The sequence below is a fragment of the Oncorhynchus mykiss genome, chromosome 14 (genome assembly GCF_013265735.2).
Source record: "Oncorhynchus mykiss isolate Arlee chromosome 14, USDA_OmykA_1.1, whole genome shotgun sequence".
In the NCBI taxonomy this organism is placed as follows: domain Eukaryota; kingdom Metazoa; phylum Chordata; class Actinopteri; order Salmoniformes; family Salmonidae; genus Oncorhynchus; species Oncorhynchus mykiss.
In genome coordinates, this window is record NC_048578.1 from 29,184,756 (window position 1) to 29,198,543 (window position 13,788).

Here is a 13,788-nt window from a genome sequence, read left to right on the forward strand (position 1 = left end):
AGTTAACACTATAACACTCTGTCTCTGTCTCTAGCAGCATAACTAGTTAACACTATAATACTCTGTCTCTAGCAGTAGAACTAGTTAACACTGTAACACACTGTCTCTGTCTCTAGCAGCAGAACTAGTTAACACTATAACACTCTGTCTCTGTCTCTAGCAGTAGAACTAGTTAACACTACAACACTCTGTCTCTAGCAGCAGAACTAGTTAACACTATAACACTCTGTCTCTGTCTCTAGCAGCAGAACTAGTTAACACTATAACACTCTGTCTCTAGCAGTAGAACTAGTTAACACTGTAACACACTGTCTCTGTCTCTAGCAGCAGAACTAGTTAACACTATAACACTCTGTCTCTGTCTCTAGCAGTAGAACTAGTTAACACTACAACACTCTGTCTCTAGCAGCAGAACTAGTTAACACTATAACACACTGTCTCTGTCTCTAGCAGCAGAACTAGTTAACACTATAACACACTGTCTCTAGCAGTAGAACTAGTTAACACTATAACACTCTGTCTCTGTCTCTAGCAGCAGAACTAGTTAACACTATAACACACTGTCTCTAGCAGTAGAACTAGTTAACACTATAACACTCTGTCTCTGTCTCTAGCAGCAGAACTAGTTAACACTATAACACTCTGTCTCTAGCAGCAGAACTAGTTAACACTATAACACACTGTCTCTAGCAGTAGAACTAGTTAACACTATAACACAGTGTCTCTAGTAGCAGAACTAGTTAACACTATAACACACTGTCTCTAGCAGCAGAACTAGTTAACACTATAACACACTGTCTCTAGTAGCAGAACTAGTTAACACTATAACACTCTGTCCCTGTCTCTAGCAGCAGAACTAGTTAACACTATAACACTCTGTCTCTGTCTCTAGCATCAGAACTAGTTAACACTGTAACACTCTGTCTCTGTCTCTAGCAGTAGAACTAGTTAACACTATAACACACTGTCTCTGTCTCTAGCAGCAGAACTAGTTAACACTGTAACACTCTGTCTCTGTCTCTAGCAGCAGAACTAGTTAACACTATAACACAGTGTCTCTGTCTCTAGCAGCAGAACTAGTTAACACTATAACACTCTGTCTCTGTCTCTAGCAGCAGAACTAGTTAACACTATAACACTCTGTCTCTGTCTCTAGCAGCAGAACTAGTTAACACTATAACACAGTGTCTCTGTCTCTAGCAGCAGAACTAGTTAACACTATAACACAGTGTCTCTGTCTCTAGCAGCAGAACTAGTTAACACTATAACACTCTGTCTCTGTCTCTAGCAGTAGAACTAGTTAACACTACAACACTCTGTCTCTAGCAGCAGAACTAGTTAACACTATAACACTCTGTCTCTGTCTCTAGCAGCAGAACTAGTTAACACTATAACACTCTGTCTCTAGCAGTAGAACTAGTTAACACTGTAACACACTGTCTCTGTCTCTAGCAGCAGAACTAGTTAACACTATAACACACTGTCTCTGTCTCTAGCAGTAGAACTAGTTAACACTATAACACTCTGTCTCTGTCTCTAGCAGCAGAACTAGTTAACACTATAACACTCTGTCTCTAGCAGTAGAACTAGTTAACACTGTAACACTCTGTCTCTGTCTCTAGCAGCAGAACTAGTTAACACTGTAACACTCTGTCTCTGTCTCTAGCAGTAGAACTAGTTAACACTATAACACACTGTCTCTAGCAGCAGAACTAGTTAACACTGTAACACTCTGTCTCTGTCTCTAGCAGTAGAACTAGTTAACACTATAACACACTGTCTCTAGCAGCAGAACTAGTTAACACTGTAACACTCTGTCTCTGTCTCTAGCAGTAGAACTAGTTAACACTATAACACTCTGTCTCTGTCTCTAGCAGTAGAACTAGTTAACACTATAACACTCTGTCTCTGTCTCTAGCAGCAGAACTAGTTAACACTATAACACTCTGTCTCTGTCTCTAGCAGTAGAACTAGTTAACACTATAACACTCTGTCTCTGTCTCTAGCAGCAGAACTAGTTAACACTATAACACTCTGTCTCTGTCTCTAGCAGCAGAACTAGTTAACACTATAACACTCTGTCTCTAGCAGCAGAACTAGTTAACACTGTAACACTCTGTCTCTAGCAGCAGAACTAGTTAACACTATAACACTCTGTCTCTGTCTCTAGCAGCAGAACTAGTTAACACTGTAACACTCTGTCTCTGTCTCTAGCAGCAGAACTAGTTAACACTGTAACACTCTGTCTCTAGCAGCAGAACTAGTTAACACTGTAACACTCTGTCTCTGTCTCTAGCAGTAGAACTAGTTAACACTATAACACTCTGTCTCTGTCTCTAGCAGCAGAACTAGTTAACACTATAACACTCTGTCTCTGTCTCTAGCAGTAGAACTAGTTAACACTATAAAACTCTGTCTCTAGCAGTAGAACTAGTTAACACTATAACACACTGTCTCTGTCTCTAGCAGCAGAACTAGTTAACACTACAACACACTGTCTCTGTCTCTAGCAGCAGAACTAGTTAACACTATAACACACTGTCTCTGTCTCTAGCAGTAGAACTAGTTAACACTGTAACACTCTGTCTCTGTCTCTAGCAGCAGAACTAGTTAACACTATAACACTCTGTCTCTAGCAGTAGAACTAGTTAACACTATAACACTCTGTCTCTAGCAGCAGAACTAGTTAACACTATAACACTCTGTCTCTAGCAGTAGAACTAGTTAACACTATAACACACTGTCTCTGTCTCTAGCAGTAGAACTAGTTAACACTATAACACTCTGTCTCTAGCAGTAGAACTAGTTAACACTATAACACACTGTCTCTGTCTCTAGCAGCAGAACTAGTTAACACTACAACACACTGTCTCTGTCTCTAGCAGCAGAACTAGTTAACACTATAACACACTGTCTCTGTCTCTAGCAGTAGAACTAGTTAACACTGTAACACTCTGTCTCTGTCTCTAGCAGCAGAACTAGTTAACACTATAACACTCTGTCTCTGTCTCTAGCAGCAGAACTAGTTAACACTGTAACACTCTGTCTCTGTCTCTAGCAGTAGAACTAGTTAACACTATAACACTCTGTCTCTGTCTCTAGCAGCAGAACTAGTTAACACTATAACACCCTGTCTCTAGCAGCAGAACTAGTTAACACTACAACACACTGTCTCTGTCTCTAGCAGCAGAACTAGTTAACACTATAACACACTGTCTCTGTCTCTAGCAGCAGAACTAGTTAACACTATAACACACTGTCTCTAGCAGCAGAACTAGTTAACACTACAACACACTGTCTCTGTCTCTAGCAGCAGAACTAGTTAACACTATAACACTCTGTCTCTAGCAGTAGAACTAGTTAACACTATAACACTCTGTCTCTGTCTCTAGCAGCATAACTAGTTAACACCATAACACTCTGTCTCTGTCTCTAGCAGCAGAACTGGTTAACACTATAACACTCTGTCTCTGTCTCTAGCAGCAGAACTAGTTAACACTATAACACTCTGTCTCTGTCTCTAGCAGCAGAACTAGTTAACACTGTAACACTCTGTCTCTAGCAGTAGAACTAGTTAACACTATAACACTCTGTCTCTGTCTCTAGCAGCAGAACTAGTTAACACTATAACACTCTGTCTCTAGCAGTAGAACTAGTTAACACTGTAACACTCTGTCTCTGTCTCTAGCAGCAGAACTAGTTAACACTGTAACACTCTGTCTCTGTCTCTAGCAGCAGAACTAGTTAACACTATAACACACTGTCTCTGTCTCTAGCAGCATAACTAGTTAACACTATAACACACTGTCTCTGTCTCTAGCAGCAGAACTAGTTAACACTGTAACACTGTCTCTAGCAGTAGAACTAGTTAACACTGTAACACTCTGTCTCTGTCTCTAGCAGCATAACTAGTTAACACTATAACACTCTGTCTCTGTCTCTAGCAGCATAACTAGTTAACACTGTAACACTCTGTCTCTGTCTCTAGCAGCATAACTAGTTAACACTGTAACACTCTGTCTCTAGCAGTAGAACTAGTTAACACTGTAACACTCTGTCTCTGTCTCTAGCAGCAGAACTAGTTAACACTATAACACTCTGTCTCTGTCTCTAGCAGTAGAACTAGTTAACACTATAACACTCTGTCTCTGTCTCTAGCAGCAGAACTAGTTAACACTATAACACTCTGTCTCTAGCAGCAGAACTAGTTAACACTATAACACTCTGTCTCTGTCTCTAGCAGTAGAACTAGTTAACGCTATAACACTCTGTCTCTAGCAGCAGAACTAGTTAACACTGTAACACTCTGTCTCTGTCTCTCTAATGTCCTCTGTTACCCGGTGTGGTTCTCACCTACAACACCATTAGGTTAGCCCTGTGGTCTACAAGGCAGGCTGTAAACTACACGCATTCACACACCCCCTACTGTCACACTGTTTTCCTTGTAATAGCCTCAATGTTGATTATAGAACATACACTTGGCTCTACAGCAATATAGAAATATGGTAGCTCGATAGAGTATAGTATATTGTCATGTTGTGAAAGGACTTGTGTGTTCCTGCTCTCTCAGACTACGTGCAGTTTTCTCCTGTCTTCCTACGATACTTCGTCTCAGGTATGGTCTGTGTAGTTAGGATTGTGTCTCCCAATAGATTTGTAGCTACGTTTATATCGTTAGGTCTTAGAGATCTACAGTAGCTATGTTAGTTGTCTTTTCTTCTTTTTTCTTCTCTTGTATCTTTTCTGTGTTAGTTAACGTGTAAAGTTTCCCTCCAAAGTCTCTCCTACCATGTAAAGTTTCCCTCCAAAGTCTCTCCTACCATGTAAAGTTTCCCTCCAAAGTCTCTCCTACCATGTAAAGTTTCCCTCCAATGTCTCTCCTACCATGTAAAGTTTCCCTCCAAAGTCTCTCCTATCATGTAAAGTTTCCCTCCAAAGTCTCTCCTACCATGTAAAGTTTCCCTCCAAAGTCTCTCCTACCATGTAAAGTTTCCCTCCAAAGTCTCTCCTATCATGTAAAGTTTCCCTCCAAAGTCTCTCCTACCATGTAAAGTTTCCCTCCAAAGTCTCTCCTACCATGTAAAGTTTCCCTCCAAAGTCTCTCCTATCATGTAAAGTTTCCCTCTATAGTCTCTCCTACCATGTAGTTCCCCTCTATAGTCTCTCCTATCATGTGAAGTTTCCCTCCAAAGTCTCTCCTATCATGTAAAGTTTCCCTCTAATGTCCCTCCTACCATGTGAAGTTTATCTCTACAGTCCTCCTACCATTTACGGTTTCCCTCTATAGTCTCTCTTACCATGTAGTTTCCCTCTATAGTCTCTCCTACCATGTAAAGTTTCCCTCTAAAGTCCCTCCTGCCATGTAAAGTTTCCCTCTAAAGTGTATCCTACCATGTAGTTTCCCTCTAAAGTCTATCCTACCATGTTACGTTTCACTCTAGTCTCTCCTACCATGTAGTCTCCATCTAATGTCTCTCCTAACATGTAAAGTTTCCCTCTAAAGTGTCTCCTACCATGTTAAGTTTCCCTCTAAAGTGTATCCTACCATCTAAAGTTTCCCTCTATACTCCCTCCTACCATGTAAAGTTTCCCTCTAAAGTGTCTCCTACCATGTAAAGTTTCCCTCTAAAGTTTCTCCTGACAGTTTAGTTTCAGTGAAAGGAGTAATTAAAGAGGAGAAGAGCAGTGTAGTGAAGATTCAGCAGACACTATTAATCTGGATAATTCCAGTTTTGGTTACCGTCCGTCCTTACATAGGCCTGATGAGTCATGATTAACCCAGCCAGCCAACACAGCTGTCTGATACTTCACTACAACACACAATTATTCAGATCCTTACAGAGCAATTTGTGTGTGTGTGTGTGTTTGTGTTTTCACGTGCTCGTGCGTGTGTGTGAGCGTGCACATTTGTGTGTGCAGGCATGTGTTCCTGAGGGCGTGTGTTTTCCCTCCTCTTCTTTACCACCAGCTGATTGGGAGCAATTGCATCCCATCCTATCCTACAATAGTATCTTTAATTAGTATTGAGGATAAATTGGTCCCTTTTCCCTTAATTGCTTTCTCCTCAGTGTTACATTTAATTTGGCTGCAGCGGGTGTTATTGATCCTCTTTGATGTGCTTTAATTTGGATAATTGTATATATTTATTTCAGATGTGACAACTTGTTTAGTTAATTTTTCTTTGGGCCATTTCATGAAATGGGGCAGGGGCTTTACTGCATCAAATGGACACTGTAGTGTCCTGTAGTAGTCGTAGGTTCGTCTAGTCTACAACAGAGGGTGAATAGTGAATAGTAGATATGGAGGAAAAACTCCAAAGAACATCCTTCAGCAGAACTCCTCTTGTATCTTTGATAAGGAATGCCTCATGAAGGGTACTGGGGAACAGTATAGGAACAGTATAGGAACATGTACGTAAAGGAACAGGAACAGTAACAGTATAGAAACAGTATAGGAACAAGAACATTATTTGAACAGTATAGGAACAGGAACAATATTTGAACAGTATAGAAACAGGAACAATATTTGAACAGGAAAGGAACAGGAACAGGAAAGGAACAGGAACAGTATAGGAACACTAAAAATATAGGAACAGTAACAGTATAGGAACAGGAATAGTATTGGAACAGTATAGGAATGTTAAAAGTATAGGAACAGTAACAGTATAGGAACAGGAACAGTATTTGAACAGTATAGGAATGTTAAAAGTATAGGTACAGGAACAGTATTTGAAAAGAATGGGAACAGTATAGGAACATGAACAGTATATGAATGTTAAAAGTATAGATAAAGGAACAGTAAAAGAACAGGAACAGTATAGGAACAGGAATAGTATAGGAACAGGAATAGGAACAGAAACAGTATTTGAACAGTATAGGAGCAGTAAAAGAACATGAACATTATATGAATGTTAAAAGTATAGATAAAGGAACAGTAAAAGAACAGGAACAGTAAAAGAACAGGAACAGTATAGGAACAGGAATAGTATAGGAACAGGAATAGGAACAGAAACAGTATTTGAACAGTATAGGAATGTTACAAGTATAGGAACAGGAACAGTATAGGAACAGGAACAGTATTTGAACAGTATAGGAGCAGTAAAAGAACATGAACAGTATATGAATATTAAAAGTATAGGTACAGGAACAGTATAGGAACATGAAAGTATAGGAACAGGAACAGTATATGAATGTTAAAAGTATAGGTACAGGAACAGTATAGGAACATGAAAGTATAGGAACAGGAACAGTATAGGAACAGGAATAGTATAGGAACATGAAAGTATAGGAACAGGAATAGTATTGGAACAGTATAGGGATGTTAAAAGTATAGGAACAGGAACAGTATAAGAACATGAAAGTATAGGAACAGGAATTGTATTGGAACAGTATAGGAACAGGAACAGTATTTGAACAGTATAGGAACAGTAAAAGAACATGAACAGTACATGAATGTTAAAAGTATAGATACAGGAACAGTATTTGAACAGTATAGGAACAGTAAAGGAACATGAACAGTATATGAATGTTAAAAGTATAGGTACAGGAACATTATAGGAACATGAAAGTATAGGAACAGGAATAGTATAGGAACAAGAATAGGAACAGAAACAGTATTTGAACAGTATAGGAGCAGTAAAAGAACATGAACATTATATGAATGTTAAAAGTATAGATAAAGGAACAGTAAAAGAACAGGAACAGTATAGGAACAGGAATAGTATAGGAACAGGAATAGGAACAGAAACAGTATTTGAACAGTATAGGAGCAGTAAAAGAACATGAACATTATATGAATGTTAAAAGTATAGATAAAGGAACAGTAAAAGAACAGGAACAGTAAAAGAACAGGAACAGTATAGGAACAGGAATAGTATAGGAACAGGAATAGGAACAGAAACAGTATTTGAACAGTATAGGAATGTTACAAGTATAGGAACAGGAACAGTATAGGAACAGGAACAGTATTTGAACAGTATAGGAGCAGTAAAAGAACATGAACAGTATATGAATATTAAAAGTATAGATACAGGAACAGTATAGGAACATGAAAGTATAGGAACAGGAACAGTATATGAATGTTAAAAGTATAGATACAAGAACAGTATAGGAACATGAAAGTATAGGAACAGGAACAGTATAGGAACATGAAAGTATAGGAAGATATCATTTATTATTGGAACTGGAACAGTAAAGGAACAGGAACAGTATAGGAATGGGAACAGTTTTGGAGCAGTATAGGAATGGTAACAGTATAGTATCCGTTTAGGAACAGTATAGGAACAGGAACAGGGACAGTATAGGAGCACTGTAGGGACATGAACTGTATAGGAACATGAACATTAAATGAACAGGACCCGTATAGGAACTTGTGAAGTATAGGAAAATGAATATTATACGCACATGAACAGCATAGAAACAGTATAGGAACAGGAACATTAAATAACAGAAACGTTATTGGAATAGTATAGCAACATGAACAGTCAAGGAACAGTATTGGAACAGGAACAGTATAGGAGCAGGAACAGTATTGGAACAGAATAGGAACCGTATTTGAACAGTATAGAAACAGGAACAGAAACAGTAAAGGAACGGGAACAGTACAGGAACAGGAACAGTACAGGAACAGGAACAGTATTTGAGCAGTATAGGTGCAGGAACAGTAAAGAAACATGAACAGTATAGGAACATGAACCATATAGGAATGGGAATAGTTTAGGAACAGGAACAGTATATGAACATGAACAGTATTGGAACAGTGTTGGAACAGGAACAATATAGGAACAGGAAGGGTATAGGATCGGTATAGGAACATGGACAGTATAAGGCCTGGAATAGTATAGGAACAGGAATAGTACAGAACAGTATTGGAACAGTATAGGAACAGGAATGGTCTCGGAGCAGTATTGGAACAGGAACAGTATTGGAACAGGAACAGTATAGGAACAGGATCAGTACTGGAACATTATAGGAACAGAAACAGTACAGCAACAGGAACAGTATAAGAACACGAAAAGGATATGAACAGTATCAGTATAGGAACCATATTTGAACAGCATAGGAACAGGAACAGTAAAGGAATAGGAACAGCATTCGACCATGAAAAGGATAGGAACAGTATCAGTAGAGGAACAGTATAGGAACCATATTTGAGCAGTATAGGAACAGGAACAGTTAAGGAATAGGAACAGCATTTGAACATGAAAAGGATAGGAACAGTATCAGTATAGGAACAGTATAGGAACCATATTTGAACAGTATAGGAACAGGAACAGTAAAGGAACAGGATCAGTATTTAAACAGTACAGGAACAGCAACAGTAAAGGAATAGGAACAGTATTTGAACAGTATAGAAACAGTAAAGGAACAGGAACAGTATTTAAACAGGATAGGAACAACAACAGTAAAGGAATAGGAACAGTATTTGAACAGAATAGGAACAGGAACAGTATAGGAACAGGAGCCGTATAGGAACAGTATAGGAACAGGAACCGTAAAGGAACATGAATAGTATAGGAACGGGAATAGTATTGGAACAGTATAGGGATGTTAAAAGTATAGGAACAGGAACAGTATATGAACATGAACAGTATTGGAACAGTGTTGGAACAGGAACAATATAGGAACAGGAAGGGTATAGGATCGGTATAGGAACATGGACAGTATAAGGCCTGGAATAGTATAGGAACAGGAATAGTACAGAACAGTATTGGAACAGTATAGGAACAGGAATGGTCTCGGAGCAGTATTGGAACAGGAACAGTATAGGAACAGGATCAGTACTGGAACATTATAGGAACAGAAACAGTATTTGAACAGAATAGTATAGGAATAGTAGAGGAACATGTATAGGTAGAGTAACAGTATAGTAACAGAATAGGAACAGTAACAGTACAGCAACAGGAACAGTATAAGAACACGAAAAGGATATGAACAGTATCAGTATAGGAACCATATTTGAACAGTATAGGAACAGGAACAGTAAAAGAATAGGAACAGTAAAGGAATAGGATTTGAACAGTATAGGAACAGGAACAGTAAAGGAATAGGAACAGCATTCGAACATGAAAAGGATAGGAACAGTATCAGTAGAGGAACAGTATAGGAACCATATTTGAACAGTATAGGAACAGCAACAGCAAAGGAATAGGAACAGTATTTGAACAGTATAGGAACAGGAACAGTATTTAAACAGTATAGGAACAGCAACAGTAAAGGAATAGGAACAGTATTTGAACATAATAGGAACAAGAACAGTAAAGGAACAGTATAGGAACAGGAGCCATATAGGAACAGTATAGGAACAGGAACCGTAAAGGAACATGAATAGTATAGGAACGGGAATAGTATTGGAACAGGAAGAGTATATGAACAGTATATGAATCGGAACAGTGTATGAACATGTATAGGAACAGCATTGGAAGAGGAACAGTATAGGAACAGTAACAGTATAGGAACAGTATTGGAACAGGAACGTTATAGGAACAGGAACAGTATAGAAATAGTATAAGGACAGGAATAGTATAAGAACAGGAGTAGTACAGAACAGTATAGGAACAGTATATGAGAGGATTGGTATAGGAACAGGAGTAGTACAGAACAACATTGGAACAGTATAGGAGAGGATTGGTATAGGAACAGGAGTAGTACAGAACAGTATAGGAACAGTATATGAGAGGATTGGTATAGGAACAGGAGTAGTACAGAACAGTATTGGAACAGTATAGGAACGATAACAGAATAGGATCAGTATAGGAACAGGAACAGTATAGGGACAGGAATAGTATAGAAACAGGAGTAGTACAGAACAGTATTTGAACAGTATAGGACAGGAACGGCCTAGGAACAGTAATGGAACAAGAACAATATTGTAACAGGAACAGTATAGGAACAGAAACAGTATTTGAACAGGAACAGTATAGGAACGGAAACAGTATTTGAACAGGAACAGTATAGGAACAGGAAGAGTATAGGAGCAGTATAGGAACAGAAACAGTATTTGAACAGGAACAGTATAGGAACGGAAACAGTATTTGAACAGGAACAGTATAGGAACAGGAAAAGTATAGGGACAGTACAGGAACAGTATTGGAACATTATATGAACATGAACAGTTTAGGAACATGAAAGTATAGAAACAGGAACAGTATATGAACAGGAACGGTATAGGAACAGTATAGGAACAAGAACAGTCTAGGAACAGGAAAAGTATGGGGACAGTACAGGAACAGGAACAGTATTGAAACATTATATGAACGTGAACGGTATAGGAACAGTAACAGTATAGGAACTGGAACAGTATAGGAACAGGAACAGTATAGGAACAATAACAGTATAGGAACTGGAACAGTATAGGAACAGGAACAGTATAGGAACAATAACAGTATAGGAACAATAACAGTATAGGAACAGGAACAGTATAGGACCAGGAACAGTATAGGAACAATAACAGTATAGGAACAGGAACAGTATAGGAACAATAACAGTATAGGAACTGGAACTGTGTAGGAACAGGAACAGTATAGGAACAGGAACAGTATAGACATGGAAGTATGCAAAGACAGTTCCTCATCTCAGATATCCTGAGTCATTCTGTACCTTAACCTTCTATCGCCAGAGTTAACAGGCTGTGTTTATGCTTACTGCGTGAGTTTGTGCTTGCTTGCCTGCTTGAATCCTTGAACTAGTGCATGCCATGACACACACTCCTTTCTCTCACACAGGCGGTCACTTCCACACGCTGGCTGAACTTGGTGTTTGCGACCCAGCGCCTGTTCACCCTGCAGCCCCAACCTACTGTCCTGAGATGGGCCTGCTCCAGAGGGGCTACTCCCTCAGCGCGGGGTCAGACCCTGATGCAGACTCTGACCCAGAGGGGCACCTGTCCCCAGAGAGAGCCATCCAGCTGTGGGGAGGAGGAACAGTAGGAGGACCAGGAGGAGGAGTGAAGAGCAGACACAGCTCAGGATTGTCCAGCAGAGAAAACTCAGTGCTCACACTCACTGACTCAGACAATGACTACAAGTCTGATCATGAATCAGGTAGGAGAGATATTAATTAATTTGAATTGTTGGTTGGTTGACTGGGAGAGTTCGGGATAGGGTGAGGTTGGGATAGGGGGGGGGGGCGGGGATAGGGTGAGGTTGGAATAGGGTGAGGTTGGGATAGGGTGAGGTCGGGATAGGGTGAGGTTGGGATAGGTTGAGGGCGGGGATAGGGTGAGGGCGGGGATAGGGTGAGGTTGGGATAGGGTGAGGTCGGGATAGAGTGAGGTCGGGGATAGGGTGAGGTCGGGATAGGGTGAGGTCGGGATAGGGTGAGGTCGGGATAGGGTGAGGTCGGGATAGGGTGAGGTCGGGATAGTATGAGGTCAGGGATAGGGTGAGGTCTGGATAGGGTGAGGTCTGGATAGGGTGACGTCGAGGATAGGGTGAGGTCGGGGATAGGGTGAGATCGAGGATAGGGTGAGGTCGGGGATAAGGTGAGGTCAGGGATAGGGTGAGGTCGGGGATAGGGTGAGATCGGAATAGGGTGAGGTCGGGATAGGGTGAGGTTGGGATAGGGTGAGGTCGGGGATAGGGTGAGGTCAGGGGTAGGGTGAGGTCGGGGGTAGGGTGGGGTTAGGGATAAGGTGAGGTTGGGATAGGGTGAGGTCGGGGATAGGGTGAGGTCAGGGGTAGGGTGAGGTTGGGATAGGTTGAGGGCGGGGATAGGGTGAGGGCGGGGATAGGGTGAGGTTGGGATAGGGTGAGGTCGGGATAGAGTGAGGTCGGGGATAGGGTGAGGTCGGGATAGGGTGAGGTTGGGATAGGGTGAGGTCGGGATAGGGTGAGGTTGGGATAGGGTGAGGTCGGGATAGTATGAGGTCAGGGATAGGGTGAGGTCTGGATAGGGTGAGGACTGGATAGGGTGACGTCGAGGATAGGGTGAGGTCGGGGATAGGGTGAGATCGAGGATAGGGTGAGGTCGGGGATAAGGTGAGGTCAGGGATAGGGTGAGGTCGGGGATAGGGTGAGATCGGAATAGGGTGAGGTCGGGATAGGGTGAGGTTGGGATAGGGTGAGGTCGGGGATAGGGTGAGGTCAGGGGTAGGGTGAGGTCGGGGGTAGGGTGGGGTCGGGGATAGGGTGAGGTTGGGATAGGGTGAGGTCGGGGATAGGGTGAGGTCAGGGGTAGGGAGAGGTCGGGGGTAGGGTGGGGTCGGGGATAGGGTGAGGTCGGGATAGGGTGAGGTCGGGATAGGGTGAGGTCGGGGATAGGGTGAGGTTGGGATAGGTTGAAGTTGTGATAGGGTGAAGTCGGGGGATAGTGTGAGGTCAGGGATAGGGTGAGGTCGGGATAGGGTGAAGTCAGGGATAGGTTGGGAAAGGGTGAGGTCAGGGATAGGGTGAGGTTGGGATGGAAAGAGTGTGAGAAAGTGTGAGATCGAAAGAAGGACAGTGCGGTTTGGAAGAGGAAGTTGAGTGAAGGACTGTGCGGGTGGGAAGGGGAAGTTGAGTGAAGGACTGTGCGGGTGGGAAGGGGAAGTTGAGTGAAGGACTTAGTAAGAGGAAGTTGAGTGAAGGACTGTTTGGTTAGTAAGAGGAAGTTGAATGAAGGACTGTGCGGGTGGGAATGGGAAGTTGAGTGAAGGACTGTGCGAGGGGGAAGGGGAAGTTGAGTGAAGGACTGTGCGGTTAGTAAGAGGAAGTTGAGTGACGGACTGTGCGGGTGGAAAGGGAAAGTTGAATGAAGGACTGTGCGGTTAGTAAGAGGAAGTTGAGTGAAGGACTGTGCGGTTAGTAAGAGG

The 13,788-nt window shown here is 41.5% G+C and overlaps 1 protein-coding gene across 1 annotated transcript in view; it reads left to right on the plus strand.

Moving 5' to 3' along the window:
* The window catches only part of LOC118938713 (teneurin-2-like), a 235,665-nt gene extending 223,587 nt beyond the window's left edge, over positions 1-12,078 (plus strand). Inside the window, exon 3 of the mRNA XM_036943256.1 lies at positions 11,723-12,078. Coding sequence (XP_036799151.1) covers positions 11,723-12,060 — 338 coding nt within the window. The 3' untranslated portion in view covers positions 12,061-12,078. The remainder of the gene's footprint in view (positions 1-11,722) is intronic.
* Positions 12,079-13,788: the final 1,710 nt, after the last annotated feature.